The sequence below is a fragment of the Podarcis liolepis genome (assembly GCF_965112155.1).
Source record: "Podarcis liolepis genome assembly, chromosome: 5".
Lineage (NCBI taxonomy): Eukaryota > Metazoa > Chordata > Lepidosauria > Squamata > Lacertidae > Podarcis > Podarcis liolepis.
Genome location: NC_139556.1, coordinates 97,577,112 through 97,598,889, shown reverse-complemented (window position 1 = coordinate 97,598,889; position 21,778 = coordinate 97,577,112). Strand labels below are relative to the sequence as shown.

Here is a 21,778-nt window from a genome sequence, read left to right as displayed (position 1 = left end):
CTGGAGAGATGGTATTGTCGGCCATCTTCCAATGCGCCCCTGGCGGCCCCCTATTCATTTTTTATTTTATGAATATTTGGTACAAAATTCTTTCTCAAATATTTGTGTCACAAAATCGGTCTTAAGATAGCTTGGATTCTAATTACAATTCATCAAACACCCTCTCATTTGTGTGACCCATATAAGAATGATTATAGTGTTCAGTTGTATTACATGACTTGCAATCACATTCCAAAGCTATTTGCACATGGTATCACACCCATTGTTGCTTATTTGTTTTTAATAACTGAGCATATATAAGCAGAGAGTACTGCTGATGTCTCTGAGGAAAGCAAAAAGCCCTTAGAGAAAGAGAGTTGAACCTGACCAGGCAACCTAGAAAGAATTAAGGAGAAAGAGACAGTAAGAGAAGGATGGAGATATGGGCAATTTTGATTGCTCTGCTGGTGGTTCTTCTGATTCTGAACTCCAAGAAACTGCTCTGGTCAAACAGGCATTACCCTCCAGGCCCTCCTAAGGTTCCTCTCATTGTAGTCTTGTGGAACTTTGGATTGAAGATTCATGAAGATACTCTCATTAAGGTACTTACATCTTAGTTATAATTCAGTCTGATTTCAACAATTGTGATATTTCAGCTTAAACAATAGCATCAAATGGTAAATGCCATAAGCCTCCTTTGTAAGAAACAGTAAGATATACAAATAATAGGGATAATACAAAGAATATTATTATTAATACTGAAAAGCAGAAAATCATATAAAAGTTGAAAATATGCATTAAAAACTACTGATCAAAAATATTTAATGTATACTGTTAAACTGAGGAAGGAGGAGAGAACACCCTCAAAGAAAGAATGGTTTACGAAAATGTTGGAATATGCAGAGATGGCAAAAATTGATAAAAGATACTAATTTAGAATCTTGTAAAGAAGATTGGAAAACATTTGCAGCCTATATAAAAAGTTATTTCCCATATGTAAAGACCACAGTGTGGTTTGAAGTGTAAGAAAACAGCAGAATATATTAAGAAACATGTTGGAGAGGATGAAATTAGATACGATGGAACTTTAAAATGCAATTGTATGTAATTCAAGTTATAAACATTGATGTTGGGTGAGTGGGAAGTCACTTGTTTTGTTGAATTGGAATATAATTGTTGTATAATAGATATAATTTTCTAAAAGGAAAAAAGAATAAAATATTATTATATTTAAAAAAATTGACTGACCACATAGGTCCTCAGCATTCATTCATGGCAGCCTCTCAACATGGAATTAACCTGCAGGTGCTATTCAATTTCTTAAGCCTGGTGTCAGCGATGTTGCTTCACTGACAGGGAATGAGAATGCAGGCATAGAGAGCAAACATATAAGAGTGGTATGCAGAGGGAAGGGAGAAGCAGCAGGGAGCAGCCATAACTTGAGCTCTGGACATACGGAAGAATCTACAAAGGTGAGGGAGACTGAAGCTCTTGTATTAAGTTGAAATATCCAACTGCAGTTTTTAAACACATCATTCCTCTCCTCTCTTTTGACCCTAATGGTAGCTGGCAAAGCAACATGGAAATATTTTCACCCTATGGACAATACATCTACCCGTTGTAGTACTGTCTGGATTCCAAGCAGTGAAAGAGGCGCTCACTGACCACTCTGAAGAATTAGACGAGCGATCACAGACTCCTTTCCTTAGGGCTATGGCAAAAGGAAAAGGTAAGTAGTGAAAAATAAGAATTTCTCCTGGTATTTTCCCAAGAGAAAACGTTTAAAGGGCTGTCCAGAGCAAAGGTTCTCTATTATTGTTGCACTCAACAGGAAATGGGTTACCTAGGAGTGAACAACTAGGGGCTGAGGTCCTTTCAGTGCCCCCCTAAAATATTTGAGGGGACCACCAGGCTCCCTCTAAGTTCATGACAATTGCCATTCTAATGGTGGGCATGAGCCGAATAATAATAATAATAATAATAATAATAATAATAATAATAATAAATATTATTGATACTCCACACACCAAGGATTGGCGTGAGAACATCTCCCTCCCTGGCGCCACCCTCTGTCCCTGACCAGCCATTTATGGGCTATGCTCTGTATCCCCACGTGGGTGAGGCGGTGGTCCAGAAGATCATGATCAACCATGTTGAAAGCTGCTGACAAATCTAAGAGAATCAGCAGTCCCGACCCACCTCGATCCAGTTGTCTACGGAGATAATCTGTTAGGGCGACTAGAGCCATCTCGGTCCCGAAACCAGGACGGATCCCGGACTGAAATAGATCTAAAGCTGATGTTTCCTCCAGAAACCTACCGAGCTGTTCAGCAACCGCTCTCTCAATTACCTTACTCAGATATGGAAGATTTGAAACTGGGCAGTAATTGGATAAATCTAAAGGATCTAGTGAAGTTTTCTTTAAGAGCGGACACACCACTGCTTCCTTCAGCTGCCCTGGGAATGTCCCCATGCCAAGGGACAAATTGATAATTTCAACCAGGGGGATCCGTGCAACATCTGGGCACATCCTAATCAGCCAAGACGGGCATGGATCAAGGAGACAAGTGGTGGGCCTACCAGCTCAGAGGAATCTATCCACATCAGCAGGGAGTATGCAATCGAAATGATCCAACACTGGACCCAAAGACTGTCGAGGGGCCTCCAGTTCTGTCACTGTATCTAAATTGGCAGGGAGGTCATGGCGGAGCAACAGGACTTTCTTTTTTTTATAAGATATTTATTAAAGTTTCAGCATATTACAAAAATAAGAGAAACAAAGTAAAAGAAAAGAAAAAAATGAAAATGAAAATACAAAGTAAAAACAGTTAAAAAAAATCAATCTTTCCATATCTTATCATTCATTTGCTTGTTTCCCTGACCTCCTCACACCTCCCTTTTTTGTATTCCAGAACAATTAGTTAGTTCAGCAATTCCTTTCCCTCTTTGATTTTATCTTAATCTTTTATCTTAGTATATTATAACTTTAGATTATCACCTGTTAACAATCCATTTTTACATATTCCTTTATAACATTGCTGCTAAAAACCACTTAACTTCAATCCAACATCATTCTAACATTCTTTAATTTTACAGTGTTTTTGTAAATAGTTTTTAAATTTCTTCCAATCTTCTTCCACCAACTCTTCTCCCTGGTCTCGGATTCTGCCAGTCATTTCCGCCAGTTCCATATAGTCCATCACCTTCATCTGCCATTCTTCCAGAGTGGGTAAATCTTGTGTCTTCCAATACTTTGCAATAAGTATTCTTGCTGCTGTTGTAGCATACATAAAGAAAGTTCTATCCTTCTTTAACACCAATTGGCCAACCATGCCCAGGAGAAAGGCCTCTAGTTTCTTCAGAAAGGTATATTTAAATACCTTTTTCATTTCATTATAAATCATCTCCCAGAAAGCCTTAATCCTTGGGCACGTCCACCAAAGGTGCAAGAATGTACCTTCAGTTTCTTTACATTTCCAACATTTATTATCTGGGAAGTGATAGATTTTTGCAACCTTGACTGGTGTCATGTACCACCTGTAAATCATTTTCATAATATTCTCTCTTAAGGCATTACATGCCGTAAACTTCATACCTGTGGTCCATAACTGTTCCCAGTCAGCCATCATTATGTTATGTCCAACATCTTGTGCCCATTTAATCATAGCAGATTTCACCGTTTCATCCTGAGTATTCCATTTCAACAGAAAGCTATACATCTTTGACAAAATCTTGGTTTTGGGGTCTAACAGTTCTGTTTCCAATTTTGATTTTTCCACCTGGAAGCCAATTTTCTTATCCAAATTATATGCCTCCATTATTTGATAATAATGAAGCCAATCTCGCACTTTATCTTTTAGTTTTTCAAAACTCTGCAATTTCAATTTGTCTCCCTCTTGTTCCAAAATTTCCCAATATTTCGGCCATTTGGCCTCCATATTGAGCTTTTTCTGAGCCTTCACTTCCATCGGTGACAACCACCTTGGGGTTTTATTTTCAAGTAGGTCCTTATATCTTATCCAGACATTAAACAATGCTTTCCTGACAATATGATTTTTAAATGCTTTATGTGCTTTGACCTTATCATACCACAAATATGCATGCCATCCAAATACATTATTAAAACCTTCTAAATGCAAAATGTCTGTGTTTTCAAGAAGCAGCCATTCTTTCAGCCAGCAAAAAGCTGCTGATTCATAATAAAGTTTAAGGTCTGGCAGGGCAAATCCACCTCTTTCCTTTGCGTCCGTTAGTATTTTAAATTTTATTCTAGGCTTCTTGCCCTGCCAGACAAATCTAGAGATATCTCTCTGCCACTTCTTGAAACAATCGATTTTATCCAAAAGTTGCAGTGTTTGAAACAAAAACAACATTCTAGGCAGTACATTCATTTTTATTGCAGCAATGCGGCCTAGCAGTGAAAGCTTCAAATTTGACCAAATTTCTAAATCTTTTTTCACTTCAGTCCAGCATTTTTCATAATTGTCTTTAAATAGGTTCCCATTTTTAGCTGTCATGTTAATCCCCAGGTATTTCACTTTCTTAACCACTGTTAAACCTGTCTCATTCTGAAACCTCTCTCTCTCAATCGCTGTTAAATTTTTCTCTAAGACCTTTGTTTTTAACTTATTCAGTTTAAATCTTGCAACCTGACCAAATTCTTGAATCAGTTCCAAAACTCTTTTAGTACTAGATTCTGGCTCCTGTAATGTCAATACTAAGTCATCTGCAAATGCTCTCAATTTGTACTGTTTAGCTCTGACTTGTATACCTTTAACCAATTGGTCCTTCTAATCATATTCAGCAGGACCTCCAGGACCAAAATAAAAAGCAATGGGGAGATTGGGCAACCTTGTCGTGTCCCTTTTTCTATCTTAAATTCCTCCGTCACCACGTTATTAACAATTAAGTTAGCCTTTTGTTCTGAATAAATTGCACTCCCAAAGCAATTGGGAACCTGTAGGTTCTTCTTCATAAAACTCCAAGAAATGTTGTCAAAAGCTTTCTCCGCGTCCACAAATATCAGAACTGCCTTGGTATTAATATTCACTTATTATTTTTCTAAAATATTGATTATGTTTCTCATATTATCAGACAAGTGTCTACCCGGGAGAAAGCCTGCTTGATCTCTATTTAGCCAAAATATCTGCAAAGATTTTATAATCCACATTAAGCAGTGATATGCGGCGGTAGTTCCTGGGCTGCGTCTTTTCAGTCTCTGTTTTCGGTATAAGTGTGATATACGCTTCCTTCTACGACTCTGGTGCCCTTTTCCCATCCAATATTTCATTACAGACTTCCTTTAAATGTTGTACTAACCATTCTTTTAAAGATCTGTAGTACCTAGAAGTCAGTCCATCCGGTCCTGGAGATTTACCTAATTGCATATTCTGAATGGCACCTTCTACCTCCTGTTCAGTTATTTTATAATTCAACATTAATTTGTTTTTCTTTTTTTATAAGATATTTATTAAGGTTTTTTGAAATATTACAGTAAAAATGAAAAAGAAAAGAGAAAAATACACAATAGAAACAGTTAAAAACACACATATTTTCTATTACTTATTTTCCTTTAGCTTGTTTCCCGGACCTCCTCGTACCTCCCTTTTTTGTATTCCACTTCAATTTATGGGTTCAGCAAATCCTTACCATTAGATTTTAACCCATTTATAACCCTTTTTTCATATTCTCTTAGAGCAGTACAGCTGGAAACCGCTTAATTACTATCCAACATCATTCTATCATTCATTAATTTTACAATATTTCTGTAGATAGTCTTTAAATTTCTTCCAATCTTCTTCCACCGACTCTTCTCCCTGGTCTCAGATTCTGCCAGTCATTTCTGCCAATTCCACATAGTCGATCACCTTCATCTGCCATTCTTCCAAAGTGGGTAGATCTTGTGTCTTCCAATACTTTGCAATGAGTATTCTTGCTGTTGTTGTAGCATACATTAAAAAAATTCTGTCCTTCTTTGGCACCAATTGGCCGACAATGCCCAGAAGAAAGGCCTCTGGTTTCTTCAAGAAGGTATATTTAAACACCTTTTTCAGTTCATTATATATCATTTCCCAGAAAGCCTTAATCCTTGGGCACGTCCACCAAAGTGAAAGAATATGCCTTCAGTTTCTTTACATTTCCAGCATTTATTATCGGGCAAATGATAGATTTTTGCAAGCTTGACTGGGGTCATGTACCACCTGTATATCATTTTCATAATATTCTCTCTTAGGGCATTACATGCCGTAAACTTCATACCTGTGGTCCATAACTGTTCCCAGTCAGCAAACATGATATTATGTCCAACATCTTGCGCCCACTTAATCATAACAGATTTCACCGTTTCATCCTGAGTATTCCATTTCAACAGCAAGTTATACATTCTTGACAAATTCTTAGTTTTGGGTTCTAACAGTTCTGTTTCTAGTTTTGATTTTTCCACCTGGAAGCCAATTTTCTTATCCAAATTATATGCCTCCATTATCTGATAATAATGAAGCCAATCTCTCACTTTGTTTTTTAATTTCTCGAAACTCTGCAATTTCAATTTGTCTCCTTCTTGTTCCAAAATTTCCCAATATTTCGGCCATTTGGCCTCCATATTGAGCCTTTTCAGAGCTTTTGCATCCATTGGTGACAGCCACCTTGGGGTTTTATTTTCCAATAAATCCTTGTATCTTATCCAAACATTGAACAGTGCTTTCCTGACAATATAATAATAAATAATAATAAATTTTATTTATATCCCGCCCTCCTCAGCCGAAGTCGGGCTCAGGGCAGCTAACAACAGTCAAATAATCACACAATCTAAAAATATTTCATTATAAAAAATAATTAAATCAAATTGATGGCAACCAATTAAGCAAAGTTCTGTGCAGGTTGCCAGAGGAGGGAGTCAGGCTGCGCCCTGATCAAAGGCCTGGCGGAACAACTCTGTCTTGCAGACCCTGCGGAAAGATGTCAAGTCCCGCAGGGCCCTAGTCTCTTGTGACAGAGCATTCCACCAGATTGGAGCCGCAGCCGAGAAGGCCCTGGCTCTAGTTGAGGCCAGCCTAACCTCTCTGAGGCCTGGGACCTTGAGGATGTTATTATTTGCAGACCGTAGGTTTCTCTGTGGGGCATACCAGGAGAGGCGGTCCCGTAGGTACGAGGGTCCTAGGCCGTATAGGTCTTTAAAGCTTAAAACCAGCACCTTAAACCTGATCCTGTACTCCACCGGGAGCCAGTGCAGCTGGTATAGTACCGGATGAATGTGATCTCGCAGCGAAGACCCCATAAGGAGTCTCGCCGCGGCATTCTGCACCCGCTGGAGTTTCTGGGTCAGTCTCAAGGGCAGCCCCACGTAGAGCGAGTTACAATAATCCAGTCTGGAGGTGACCGTCGCATGGATCACAGTGGCTAGGTCAGGGCGAGAGAGATAAGGGGCCAACTGCTTAGCTTGGCGGAGATGAAAAAATGCCGCCTTTGTTATAGCTGTAATCTGCGCCTCCATAGAGAGGGAGGTATCGAAGATTACACCCAAACTCTTAATGGACGGTGCTGGCACTAATTGCACCCCCGCAAGAGATGGGAGTTGCCCCCTCGATCCCATATCGTCCCGCCCCAGCCAGAGGACCTCTGTCTTCGAAGGATTTAACTTCAACCGGCTCCCACGTAACCATCCAGCCACAGCTTCCAGACATCTGGTCAGTGTGTCTGGGGCTGAGTCAGGATGGCCATCCATCAACAGATAGAGTTGGGTGTCATCAGCATACTGATGGCAACCCAGCCCAAAACTCCGGACAAGCTGGGCGAGGGGGCGCATAAAGATGTTATAAAGATGTTATAAATCGGGGAGAGAATCGCACCCTGAGGCACTCCACACACCAAGGAGTGGCGTGATGACAATTCCCCCCCAAGCGCCACCCTCTGTCCCTGACCAGAGAGAAACGAGCGCAGCCATTGAAGGACTGTGCCCTGGATCCCCACGTCGGCAAGGCGGTGGTCCAGGAGTTCGTGATCGACCATGTCAAAGGCTGCTGACAGATCTAGAAGAATCAGCAGCCCTGACCTGCCTCGATCCAGCTGCCTGCGGAGATCATCTGTTAGGGCGACCAGAGCCGTCTCGGTCCCATGACCAGCGCGGAAGCCGGACTGGAATGGATCCAAAGCAGATGTTTCATCCAGAAACCTACCAAGCTGTTCAGCAACCGCTCTCTCAATCACCTTACCCAGGAATGGAAGATTCGAGACCGGGTGGTGATTGGATAGATCTGAGGGATCTAATTATGTTTTCTTTAAGAGCGGACGCACCACCGCCTCTTTCAGTTCCCCTGGGAATATCCCGGTGCCAAGGGACAAATTGATGATATCCCCCAGGGGGGGCCCACACCTCGTCTGGACATGCTCTAATCAGCCATGACGGGCACGGGTCAAGAGGACAGGTGGTGGGCTTTCCAGCTTGGAGGAATCTGTCCACATCGGCTGGAGATAGCCGGTCAAAGTGGTCCAATACTGGACCCGAGGACAGTCGAGGGGCCTCTAGTTCCTTTATTGTATCCAAATTGGCAGGGAGGTCATGGCGGAGCAACAGGACCTTTTCCACAAAAAAGCTCGCAAATGCCTCACAGCTGTGTGTCAGATTGTTATTTAAATTTGGCTGTCCTTCAAGGGACGTTAAAGAACGAATTATACTAAATAATTGCGCCGGGCGAGAGCTAGCGGATGCAATGGAGGCCGAGAAGTAAGACTTCTTAGCGGCCTTCACTGCCATCTCATAGGTTTTCATAAAAACCCTATAAGATGTTCTTGAGGCTCCGTCACGGGTACCCCGCCATACTCGCTCTAGCCGTCTGAGGTCCCGCTTCATTTTCCGAAGCTCCTCGGTAAACCAGGAAGCCCGGTTTCTGCGGGGTCGCAGAGGGCGCTTAGGTGCGATCTCAACGATGGCTGCCAGGAGCTGGGTATTCCAGCTCTCAACAAGCTCAGTCAATGAGTAGCCATAAATATGATTTTTGAATGCTTTATGTGCTTTGACCTTATCATGCCATAAATATGCATGCCATCTAAATACGTTCTTAAAACCTTCTAAATCCAAAATGTCTGTATTTTCAAGAAGTAGCCATTCTTTCAACCAGCAAAAAGCTGCTGATTCATAATAAAGTTTAAAGTCTGGCAGGGCAAATCCTCATCTTTCCTTTGCATCAGTTAATTTCTTAAATTTTATTCTGGGCTTCTTGCCCTGCCAGACAAATCTAGAAATATATATCTGCCACTTCTTGAAACAGTCCATCTTGTCCACAATTTGCAGTGTCTGAAACAAAAGCAACATTCTAGGCAATACATTTAATTTTTATCACAGCAATACAACCCAACAATGAAAGCTTCAAATTTGACCAGATTTCTAAATCTTTTTTCACTTCCATCCAACATTTTTCATAATTATCTTTAAATAAGTTCCCATTTTTGGCTGTCATATTAATCCCCAAGTATTTCACTTTCTTAACCACGGTCAGGCCTGTCTCATTCTGAAACCTCTCTCTTTCAATCGGTGTTAAATTTTTCTCTAAAACCTTAGTTTTTAGCTTGTTCAGTTTAAATCCTGCCACTTGACCAAATTCTTGAATGAGTTCTAAAACCCTTTTCGTACTAGATTCTGGCTCCTGTAACGTCAATACTAAGTCATCTGCAAATGCTCTCAGTTTGTACTGTTTGGCTCCGACCTGTATACCTTTAACCAACCGGTCCCTTCTAATCATATTCAGCAGAACCTCCAGGACCGATATAAAAAGCAGTGGGGAGATTGGGCACCCCTGTCGTGTCCCTTTTTCTATCTTAAATTCTTCCGTCACCACATTATTTTACAATTAATTTAGCCTTTTGTTCAGAGTATATTGCACCTATACCATTTTCAAAACCTTGGCCTATCCCCATCCCCTGTAGGTTCTTCTTCATGAAACTCCAAGAGATATTGTCAAAAGCTTTCTCCGCATCCACAAATATCAGAACTGCTTTAGTGTTTATATTCACTTCTAGTTTTTGCAAAATATCAATTATATTCCTCAAATTATCAGGCAAGTGTCTTCCCGGGAGAAAGCCCGCTTGGTCTTTATGAATCTCTTCCATCAATACTTTTTTCAATCTCTTGGCCAAAATGTCTGTAAAGATTTTGTAATCCACATTAAGTAACGATATAGGGCAGTAGTTCTTAAGCTGAGTCTTTTCAGTCTCTGTTTTAGGTATAAGTGTAATGTACGCCTCTTTCCACGACTCTGGTGCCCTTTTCCCCTCCAAAATTTCATTGCAGACTTCCTTCAAAGGTTGTAATAACCACTCTTTCAAGGATCTATAATATCTAGAAGTCAGCCCATCCGGTCCTGGAGATTTGCCCAATTGCATGTTTTGAATGGCACCTTCCACTTCCTGTTCAGATATTTTATAGTTCAGCATTAATTTACTTTCTTGAGAGATTTTTTGTAATCCATTTGTCTTCAAGAATTGGTCTATGTCCATTTCTTTCTGTGGCCCTTGCGTGTATAGTTGTTTAAAGTACCTCTGGAAACAGTTTCTAATCTCAATTGGGTTGTGTATATTCTTTCCTTCCACTTCTAAGTTTGTAATAGTATTTAATTTTTGTCTTTTTTTCATTTGCCAGGCCAACAATTTCCCACATTTATTAGCTGATTCAAATGTTTTTTGTCTCATTTGTTTAATTTTCCATTCTATTTCCTGATTCATCATTTTCATGTATTGTACTTGATATAATTTTATTCCTCTCAGAATCTCCTGAGACTTTGGTTTTGCTCTAAATTTCTTCTCACTTTCTTTTATTTTCTCCAAAATTTTATTTTTCTTCTCATTCTGACTTCTCTTCTTTATTGCATTCTGTTGTATCAAAAACCCTCTCATGACCGCTTTGCTTGCGTCCCAAATTACTCTTTTTTCTACATTAGTGTTCATATTTATTTCAAAATAGTCTCTCAAAGTTTTTTGGGCCTTTTTGTATACTTCTTCATCTCTAAATAAGGTGTCATTCACCCTCCATCTGAAGGATCCGGTTGATATTTGTTTCATCTCCATCCTTACAGCGTTATGGTCGGAGCAGATTTTTGGGCAGATTTCTACTTTCTTTATCTTTGGTGCCATTCCTCTAGTTATCCATATTTGGTCAATTCTAGTCCATGTCATCTTGGCTTCAGAAAAGAAGGTTCCCTCTCTTCCCAAGGGGTTCTTTACTCTCCAAATGTCCACTAAGTCCATATTGTCTGTCATCTCAAAAAATGTTTATGGTAGTCTACCATCCTTGGTAACTACCTGTCTTTGTGCCTTATCCATGTTTGTAGATACTACTCCATTCATGTCCCCCATCAAAATCAAATTATAATCCAAATAGTCTAGTAAAGTCTCATGCAACTTTTTAAAGAATTCAGATTTCCCCTTATTCGGTGCATAAATTCCTACAATCAAAAATTTCTCTCCTTGTCTTTTGATAGTGCAAATTCAAAATTTTGTCTCTCTCTCTTCTTTTGTTCGAAAAGTAATCAAATAGTCCCTCACCTTGTTCCTGCTTTGTCCTCTTCCAAGTCTAAATGCCTTCACTATCTTAAATTCTTCCTTCCCCAAGTCCTGTTGCCAAAAGTCTGTAAATTCCTGTGTAAGAAAGTCAGCCAGGTTATCTTTCTCCTGTTCTGGTACAGCCCTGATTCTTAAATTTCTTTGTCTCTCTTTCAATTCAATCATAGATAATGTCAAATCGTGGTTCTCCAATTTCTTATATACTGGTGGTATCTCCTCTTGAATAGCAGTTGCAATATCTTTTGCTTCTTCAGCTATTTTTCGGGTCGAAGCAGATTCCTGTAATAATTTTTCAATAGACTCTGTGTTGGTGTTCACCTTCTGTCCCAAATTATTAATACTTGTAATATTCAGATCAATTTTACCTGATGCTTCAGCTACTTGTTTATTTGTCTCTGCTACCTGCTTAGCTAAATTTTCCAAAGATTCATTAATTTTTCCAAGTGCATGTGCCAAAACATCTTTGGACGACATAACTTTTGGTTTGACCTGTAGGAGTGTGGCCCCTGATGTTCAAGATGCTCCAGATGTTGAAGCCCTTCGCTGCTGCGCAGTATCTATCCGATAGTGTCTGCCAGACCTAGTATTTTTTTCCTGCGCCAGCTCTATCTTTCCTTTTTCATCTGCCATAACACTCTCATAAGAATTCAAGGTCGCTCCCACAGTCGAAAGTTTGTTTTGGAATGGAATTTTCCTCTAACCCAGTTGTTATTGTAACAATATCCAGCCTCCTTTAGGGGGACACAGTAAAAGCCAAAACTTGCAACTTTTAAGAACAAAGATGGTCTTTATAAGTCCCCCAATTCACTTAAAAACAACAGTTTCAGTGCACCTGAACAGTTACTTTAAAGGCAGGAGAAGTCCAGAAACACTGTATCTCTTCTGCAGAGTTAGCTGTCAGAAATCCTCTGCTTACCGATAGGCTTTCCAATGAGTGGCATTCCTTGTCTAGGGGCAGTCCGTTCCCAGGTTTTAAGCAGCAGATTTTAGCTAATTCAACATTAATTTGTTTTCTTGAGAGATTTTTTGTAATCCATTTATTTTCAAAAATCAATCTATATCAATTTCTTTCTGTGGCCCTTGTGTATATAATTGTTTAAAGTACCTCTGGAAACAGTTTCTAATCTCGCCAGGGTTCTGTATGTTCTTTCCTTCCACTTCTAGATTTATAATAGTGTTTAGTTTTTGTCTTTTTTTCATTTGCCAGGCCAACAATTTCCCACATTTATTAGCCGACTCAAATGTCTTTTGTCTCATTTGTTTAATTTTCCATTCTATTTTCTGATTCATCATTTTCATATATTGTACTTGATATAACTTTATTTCTCTCAAGATCTCTTGCGACTTTGGTTTTACTCTCAATTTCTTCTCACTTTCCTTTATTTTCTCCAAAATTTTATCTTTCTTCTCATTTTGGATTCTCTTCTTTATTGCATTCTGTTGTATCAAGAACCCTCTCATAACCACTTTGCTTGCGTCCCAGATTACTCTTTTTTCAACATTAGTGTTCATGTTTGTCTCAAAATAGTCTCTCAAGGTTTTTTGGGCCTTCTTAGTCACTTCTTTGTCTCTAAATAAGGTGTCATTCATCCTCCATCTGAAAATGCCAGTTGGTGTTAGTTTCATCTCCATCTTCACGGCATTATGGTCGGAGCAGGTTTTTGGACAAATTTCCACTTTTCTTGTCTTTGGTGTCATTCCTCTAGTTACCCATATTCAGTCAATTCTTGTCCATGTCATTTTGGCTTCAGAGAAGAAGGTTCCCACTCTACCCAAGGGATTCTTTGTTCTCCAGATATCAACTAAGTCCAAATTGTCTGTCATCTCAAAAAATGTTTTTGGTAGTCTACCATCCTTAGTGACTACTTGTCTTTGTGCCTTGTCCATATTTGTAGATACCACTCCGTTCATATCCCCCATCAAAATCACATTATAGTCCAAATAGTCCATCAAGGTCTCATGCAACTTTTTAAAGAATTCAGATTTCTCCTCATTTGGTGCATAAACTCCTACTATCAAAAAAATCTCTCCTTGTATTTGAATTTCAATTGTGGTTCGAGGACCCGAACCCCGCGCAGTGGAATGAAACACAAGGACACGTAATATAAGGTTAATGGGCAAGAAAAGGCCACAACTTTATTGATTACAGCAAGTGAAAAGGTATTGGCTTAGGCATTGGATTACGTCAGCTGACCCCACCCACTCGGAAAGGGGTGAGTCTAAAAAACAAACAAACAAACAAAGGGGGTTTTTCACCAGTAGGTGGAGCCTGTTGATGCTAATCCAACTATAGGCTCTCCCCTGATGTCACCGAAGGTCGTGCCATGGCCTCCCGCCAAGCAGGCATCGGACAGAATACACGACCGCCGGATTCCTTTAACGGAATACCCAAAAATTGAAGGCGCAGGCGATGGCCACACCTAGCCCTTCGACACCACAACACATTATTCCAAAGCCTAACCGCCACCCGAGCCCAAAAGGGGCTCGCCGCCAATACCCTCACAGCTGTAACCAATCCCTGATGCTGCTGATGATGCTAGTTAACCAAATGTCCTTCCCTTGGGCTGAAAGATGGACCCCATCATTCCGGTACAAGGCTTGGTCGCCAATCCGGATACGGTCATGAGAGATGACTCGGCCATACAAAAAGTGCACCCAACGGGCAGCAATCTCATCCAAATCTCCTTTTATGTGCCACGACAAGTCCACACTTCTTCTGCTAACAAGGTCATTTTTCCCTAATAGAAGGATAAGGATGTCAGGAGGGCCAAACGTGGCAACTCTCCCTCTCAGCAATGGCATAAGCAATGCCTCGTCTCGAAAACCAGGAAACTCGCACTCAGCAATGACATAAGCAATGCCTCGTCTCTCCCTCTCAGCAATGGCATAAGCAATGCCTTGTCTCAAAAACCAGGAAACTCGCACTCCAGGTGGTAATCCAAGGTTGGGGTGAGGCCACAGCTAACTGACGTGGGCCGAATGGACTATACCATGGCCACAAATCCAGATGCTTCTGAGAACGGCTGAGAATAAAGGAAAGTAAAAAAAAATAAAATTAAAAAATACGGATAAGTCGAGGTAAAGGAGCAGAGCGTATTCTTTTTTTTCTTCCATAAATTTTTATTCATATTTGCACATATATACAGGAAAAACATAAACAAAAAATCCACCACATACCTTATGCAAATTATATCCACTTCACAAATCATAAATAAAATATATAACTGAGTTAGTCTCAACTGAGCCTTGGACTTCCGTCCACTCCTTTGGTAAGTATCGAATAAATTATATAGTCGCGTACTTTTTAACTCTTTTACATAGGCCTTTCCCGCTGTTAGAGTTATTTCAACCCCGCCAGTGTCACCTGAGATTTAGATTCCATATACATTAAATATTTCTTCCAATTATCATGAAATTTCTGTTCGTCTTGGTCCCTTAATCTTCCTGATATTCTATCAAGCTCAGCATAATTTATCATTTTAACCTGCCACTCACTTATGTTAGGTATTACTTCTAATTTCCAATTTTGTGCTAACATAATTCTTGCAGCTGTCGTGGCATATAGAAACAAGGTCTTATCTTCTTTTTTAATTTCTTTACCGACCATTCCTAACAAAAAAGCTTCTGGCTTTTTGGGAAATGTATATTTCAAGATTTTTTTAAGTTCATTATAGACCAATTCCCAAAAGCCTCTCACTTTGCAGCACGACCACCACATACGGTAGAGGTCACCTTCTACCTCTCTACATTTCCAGCATCTTTTATCCTTCAACTTATAAATCTTCGCTAATTTCACTGGTGTATTATTACGTGAGTCTCTTGTAGGCAGATTAAGTCAAGGTTCCTTTTTAGTAGAATATGCGCAATCTGATTCCTTTTATTTTTATTGTTGAGTCCGTTCACGTTCCAGGTCAGAGCTCTTAGAGCCATGACTTGTATGCAAATAATAAAAAACAAGTCTAGATTAAATCTACTGCTTTTTATCGTCTATCTCTTCTCCTTCCCTCTCTTCTCCTGAATTTGTCTCCCTCTCTCCTTCTCCACTCTCTCCGCCTCCGTCCCCACTCCCCGATCGTTCACCCTCCTCCTCCCCCCCCCCATCTTTCCGAGTTCTTTCTCATATCTTCTTGCAAATTTTTCTAATTCTGAAGGGTTGGACAGTTTGAATCTTTTTTCCTTAAAATAGAATGAAATTCCTTCCGGAAATTCCCATCTATATAGGATCCCATTTTTCTTCAGTTGGTTAGTTAATTTTTTGTTGGCATCCCTCCTTCGAAGAAATCTCGAAGGAATCTCTTTGTATATGATAATTGAATTTCCTCCAATATATAACCTTTTGTTATAATTCTGTTTCAGTATTTTGTTTCTCATATCCATCGAATTGGACATAACTAATACATCTCCTGGCAATCTTTTCCCCCTGGCTTTAGCTGATTTTGTTTTTATCCGAAAGATATTTGCCAATGAGTAGCTTATCTCTTCTTCCTTTCTATCTAACCAGATTGCCAGCTCTTTCACAATTTTAAATGTTATGTTCTCATTTATCTCCTCTGGGATCCCTCTAAATTTCAAATTTGCTTGATTCTGTCTCATCTTGGTCATTGCCATGCTATCCAACAATTCTTCCTGTACTTTACCTATCTCCTTAACTTCTACTTTAATCCTGTCCAAGTCCCTCTTACTATCCTTTGTGTCTTTTTGCACCCTTTTCATTGAGTCCTCAAGCACCTTGGCTCTTACCGATAGATCTTTAACTTTTCCTGTTAATTCTCCCACCACCCCCTCCAATCTTTTGTCCAACGTGTCTTGTACTTCCAGTAGTTTTCTTTCAATATATTGCTCATTATGCTTAAATTCCTTCCTTATCTCAACCATTAAACTATCATAGTCCTTGATTTCCCTCCCCTCCTTCCCATCTTCTTGTCTAGATGGCCTCCTTTCTGATGGCGTTCCCACCCCCTTTTTCATATTGAAAACTCTCCCTCCCCTGGCAGTCCCTGAAACCCCCTGCTGGCTTTCTCTGTTCTTCCCGAAGATTCCTTCCGAAGTAGTCCCTTCCGCTCTCACACAGTGGCGCCTTGTAAACTTTCCAAGTCCTGGATCTATTATCTTCCGTAGGGTCTCACGGCCAGTTGTCTCTCTCCCCACACCACACGATAACTGCTCTCATAAGTTACTGGTTATCGGCCATTGGGGGGGGGGGCTAAAAATAAGGAGGTACCGTACCAAAGAAAAAGAAGAAACCTATTGGAAGGATAGGGAAGAGCGATCAAGATAAAGGTAATCAAACAATGAGAAGAGGAAGAGGGTGACCAAAATATCAACAAGTAGCACAGGACAAAAAAAGGAACTTGCAAAGTTCATAGAAGGGCTATATAAGAGACACAGACATAGCCGCCAAAATTGCTGCGACCATTGGCTTGAATCTCATCGACCAATAGTCCCCTGGAACTTAAACAGAGTGTGGGGTGAGGTTTAATCCAAAAGCAGGCATATGGGTGTGGGGCAGGACCAAATTAGGACGTCTCCTGGGGGGGAGAAGCTTTTATATATAGCAAAAAGTCCTGACCCACCGTCCTGATTACGCTTTCTGTTCTCAGTCTCTTTCCGCTGTTGCAGTGAATTAATCTAGAAAGTAAACCCCCTCTTCTCCGGCCAAAATATTAGGTTATAACTCTTTTTGTCGGGGAGAAGAACAAGAAATGAGGTGTTTGTACGTAAGCTCGCAGCTTTCTCCAAACAAACAAATCTCTTTTTTCCTCCCAGACGTCACTGGAAGGGCGCTGCCTCTCCGCGCCTTCCCTCCTCCTGCTGCCGATCTGTTTTTCACTCTTTTAACTGGCCTGAGTAAAATAGCAGAACAGAAAAATTCCTTTCACTTCTTTCTAGTCCCTTAAGATATTTTCATTTGTTACTTTGCCTCAGAGTCCTTATACTTTGTATCTGAGGTCTCTCTTCTACAACCACTTAGCGGCAGCTTTTTTTTATTTTTCCCTCTCTCCCAGCCTTACGTTGTACTCCATTTTCTCTTACCGCCAGTAGTGGATTCCTTCGCCTTTTACCTCTCGTAATCCTTTTACGCTGGGTTCTTTAGTTAATCTTTCTATCAGCTTAGTTGGTTTGCTTTTTCCCAGTTTTATGACTGTTGTCGGAGGCTCACTGCTTTCACATGGAGCATGAAGCTTCACAACACAGAGTCTGTTACATCCCCTTCGTGCTGCAGCTCAAACCCTGCTAAACGCCGACAATACAGGGGAGCTTGAGCAGCGTCGCTGGGTACCTTGACCCTCAGGATAACGTCCTGGGGTTACGAGGTTCACGGAGCCTTCGTGACCCCTCTAGACCTCTGTGTTGCTCAAGACTCCCCCGAAGGGCAGGCTCGCGCTCCTTCCCATGGCTGCGGCGTTCTGGAAGTCAAGGAGCAGAGTGCATACTAACGAGTGTTACCTTTATAAGCGTCGAATTTCCACCGGCCCATTTCCTTATTCTTATCCGGTGGCAGGCCCAAGCGTGCAGCTGTTGTGGCGGCACCAATCCTGAATGAGTGTGCCGCATATTCCTGGGAAGATAAACCACAGGAATCCATAGCTTTGCGGAGTGCCCTTGTGAATTGGTGTCTCAACAAAGGTGACCCATCCTCGTGAACCAGGAGCGGGCCAGGACAGTCTGAGGTAAAGGTACCATCTAGTGTCTTTGACCGGGCATGGGCCCCGCTGTGCTGAAGCTGTAAGTTTTACGCAGGAACCCCTACCTGCCTGATCCGTTATGGATTGACGTATCTGCACAGTCATGCTAGCTTCAGTCAACTGCACTTGCTCCCACTTGCGTTAACCTCAGCTACCCTCCGGAAAGGGTTTGGGCAACAATTGAGCTCCAGGTGCTAGCAACCGGAAGCGAGACATCTGAAAGCGAGACCCTTAGGGTAAGAAAGGTTGTGGATTAATCTGAACTCACCATGGGTCTTTTTGGGTACAATACCAAGGGGCGAGATATGCTGGTTTGGGATAGGGGGGTGTACGAATGGACCAGCCACCCTCCCTGCAGCCACTTCCTTAGCTATTTCCTTTTTCTGCAACCTCAAACCTTTCCCTTACTGACATCTGGTTAGGGGAAATCCTTTGCAATTAAAGAGCCGGTTACTGGTATTCTGAAACCCTCTGACAAAACCCTTCCAACGAAAGGATGCTGCGCTTTCGTCTGGATAGCTAGACAAGAGGTTGCGGAGAGGAGGGAGCTGGATCAGTGAAAATGCTAGACCCGGAGGGTCCCTATCATCTGTTCCCTGCTGCGGGGGCTCCTCTGGAGCTAGAATGGTGGAACCCCCGACATCCCTGAAAGGGCTGCTTCTCTTTGTAACACGCTGCGGCTGCTTGCGACGGGATGACAAAAGTGAGGGCTGGAGGCTGGTGCCGCAGCAATTCAGGCTGCTGTACACGCCCCCTTAAAGGCACCTGGTTGGGTGCCTGACCGAGGGCATGGGCGCCAGCCAAGTGAGTGGGAGGCAGGGGGCAAATGCCCCCTGCTTGAGGCGGAGTCCGGCTCTCGGCCACAACCACTCCCCTCTCTTGCAGGGAGGAGAGTCTTTGCCACAAATCTTCCTTGTTCATCTTTAAAGATAAATTTCGGTGATAAACTCTCCTTTGCATAAATCACTACTTCTCTTTTTTTTAACTTTGTCCGATGAGATGAACTCCTGGCCCAGTCTTTTGTTGATCAATACTTTTCTATGTAGCCTTATCACATGTGTTTCCTGTAGACAAATCAAGTCCAATTGTTCCTTTTTTAATAAATGAAAAATTCTTTTCCTTTTCTGGGGGGAGTTGAGACCATTAGTATTCCAGCTTAATAGTTGCAGAGCCATGATGTAGTTACTTTGCTTTACCTCCAACTGTGCCAAGTGTTTGTTCTTGTTCTGTCGGTGGTATCGCTTTCTCTAAGCAGTCCAGTCCAAAAGGTAGTTTTGCTATGTCTAGTATTCCTCTTTCTAGTGCTCTTAGCTCTTCTCCAGATTCTTTCTGCAAATCTTCCCTGTGATCTTTCAAAAATCTTTCTTTGTCGTCCACTGATCTTATTTTTATCTTTCTTCCTTTGAAGCTAAAAGATAGGCCTTGGGGAAATTCCCACCTAAAGATAACTCTGTTGCTTCTCAACAGGGTGACCAAATCTCTGTAATTGGACCTGAGGTCCAAAAGATGTTTCGGGATGTCTTTAAATATCTCCACTTTTGACTGATGTATTTCCAGAGTCTTCTGAAAGTGCAGACTCAAGATTTTGTCTCTCTCCTCTTTCGTTCGGAGGGTGATCAAACAGTCTCTCACCCTGTTCTTCTTCCCCCCTCTTCCAAGCCTGAAAGTACTCACTATCTTAAAATCTTCCTTCTCCAAATCTAAATCCCCAAAGTCTGCAAATTCCTGCATAAGAAAGTCAATCAGATTGTCTTTCTCAAGTTCAGGTACGGCCCTGATCCTCAAATTCGTTTGTTTCTCCTTCAATTCAATCATAGACAACACCGACCTGTGGTCCTCGAGTTGCCTATGTATCGGTGGTATCTTCTCTTCTGCAGCAACTGCTATTTCCTTTGCTTCTTCAGCTGTCTTTCGGGTCAAAGTAGATTCCTGTAGCAGTTTCTCAATGGTTTCTGTATTAGTGTTCACCTTCTGTCCCAAATTATTAATGCTTGTAGTATTTTGATCAATTTTAATTGATGCTTCAGCTACTTGTTTACTTAGTTTTTCCAAAGATTCATTAATTTTGCCTAGTGCCAGAGCTAAAACATCTTCAGATGCCATTCCTTTTGGTTTAGGTTGTACAGATGCAGCCCCTAATGGTGCAGAGGAGCCAGAAGCTGATGCTCTTCGTGTCGGATTCTCAGGCCGCAGTCAGAGGTAACTGGCCACACTCCAGGCATTCGGCTTGAAATCCTTGTTGACCTCCCCATCTGCGTCTCCCGGCAGGATACAGGCAAGGTCACTATCGGCGATCCCACTCAGCGTGAGAGGGACACACCTCTCCTCCCTCCTCCCTGCTTCTCTCAGGGAGGGGGAAAGAGACAGACAGAAATCTATTTACATGTCTTTATTTCTGTCATTCCAGCAGTACAGAGAAACACGTCTGCACTCTCCAGACTCCAACAGTAGAGAGAGAAACTCCACCCCTGTACTTCCAGTACAGGTCAGATAACACTCTGAGCTAACATCCGGTGCTCAGTACAGTGAATAGACTGCCCCTTTGTTCCAATAGTACAGTCCCAAACATCAACATCCTGTTTTGCATTCCAGCAACTTGCAGCTCACTCTTGCATTGCTGCTTTTTCCTGACACTTCGCTGCAGCCCAGTGTCTGTGTGGAAAGATCTACCAGACCTTGTTGCTTTTTCTTGAAGCAACTCTATCTTTTGTTTTCCATCTGCCATAACACTCTAGTTGAAGCCCCAGGTCAATCCCACGGTCAAAATTTGTTTTGAAGTGGAAAATTCCCCTGGCCCAGATGTTGTAACAATTTCAAACTTCCTCTAGGGGGACACAGTAGCAGTCAAAACTTGTTGCGCTAAAAAAACAACAACCCTTTTTAATCCCCCAATTCACAAAATAGGCAACAATTTCAGTTTCAATTAGTTTCCAGTTACTTTAAAACCAGGAGAAGCCAGCCAGAAACTTTGTATCTCTTTTGCAGAGTTAGCTGTCAAAAAGTACTCTATTCACCAACAGCGCATTTCACAGTACGGCATTCTTATTGTCCATTGGCAGCCCGTTCCCAGGTTTTAAGCAGTGGATTTTAACTTCCTTTCCTCTCTTTCTGCAGGAAAATATAGTTCACACCTTTCCCCACTCCTCTCCTGCAGCCAAGGGGGGAAATCGCTTGTTTTGATGTTAGGATTATATTCCTTTAATCGACTTTCCAGGTTTTAGCTTACAACTTCTTTGCTTTACTCTATTTACAAAGAACGGAAGGCGGACTTCCTGTTTATGCCTCCCCGCTCGGTACCGAATTAAGTCTTTGTTTTCCTTTATTTCCAAATTTGACCTACTCACGGGTAGTTATTTTTGTAGCCAGATTGTCACAGGAAAAGGTCAGCGCTCTCCGGTAACGGCTGTGCGGCTTCGCTCAACGGAAGAAGCAGTTGACTCTCAGCACCGCGCCGCTTGCCCCGCTTCGCTCCGGAGCCCGTAATTGGGTTCCTTTACAAATTGGGGGGGGGGCGCGCAAAAGGTGCCCGCCGAGTCCCACAGTCACAGGCTTCACCCGCC

General features: G+C 41.6%; 1 protein-coding gene and 1 long non-coding RNA gene across 2 annotated transcripts in view; one reads left to right on the top strand and one right to left on the bottom strand.

Annotated features, from left to right (window-relative positions):
- The first annotated feature begins 323 nt into the window (after positions 1-323).
- LOC310707296 (cytochrome P450 2J2-like) overlaps positions 324-21,778 on the top strand; it is a 45,568-nt gene continuing 24,113 nt past the window's right edge. The window contains exons 1-2 of the mRNA XM_083504312.1: positions 324-581; positions 1,546-1,708. Of these exons, the coding sequence (XP_083360438.1) occupies positions 414-581; positions 1,546-1,708 (331 nt within the window). The 5' untranslated portion in view covers positions 324-413. The remainder of the gene's footprint in view (positions 582-1,545; positions 1,709-21,778) is intronic.
- Positions 2,699-10,736, bottom strand: LOC310707568. The gene is made up of 2 exons (XR_014526588.1): positions 9,468-10,736; positions 2,699-4,528 (listed from the first exon to the last, which is right to left on the bottom strand). It is a non-coding gene; the product is annotated as an uncharacterized lncRNA (long non-coding RNA).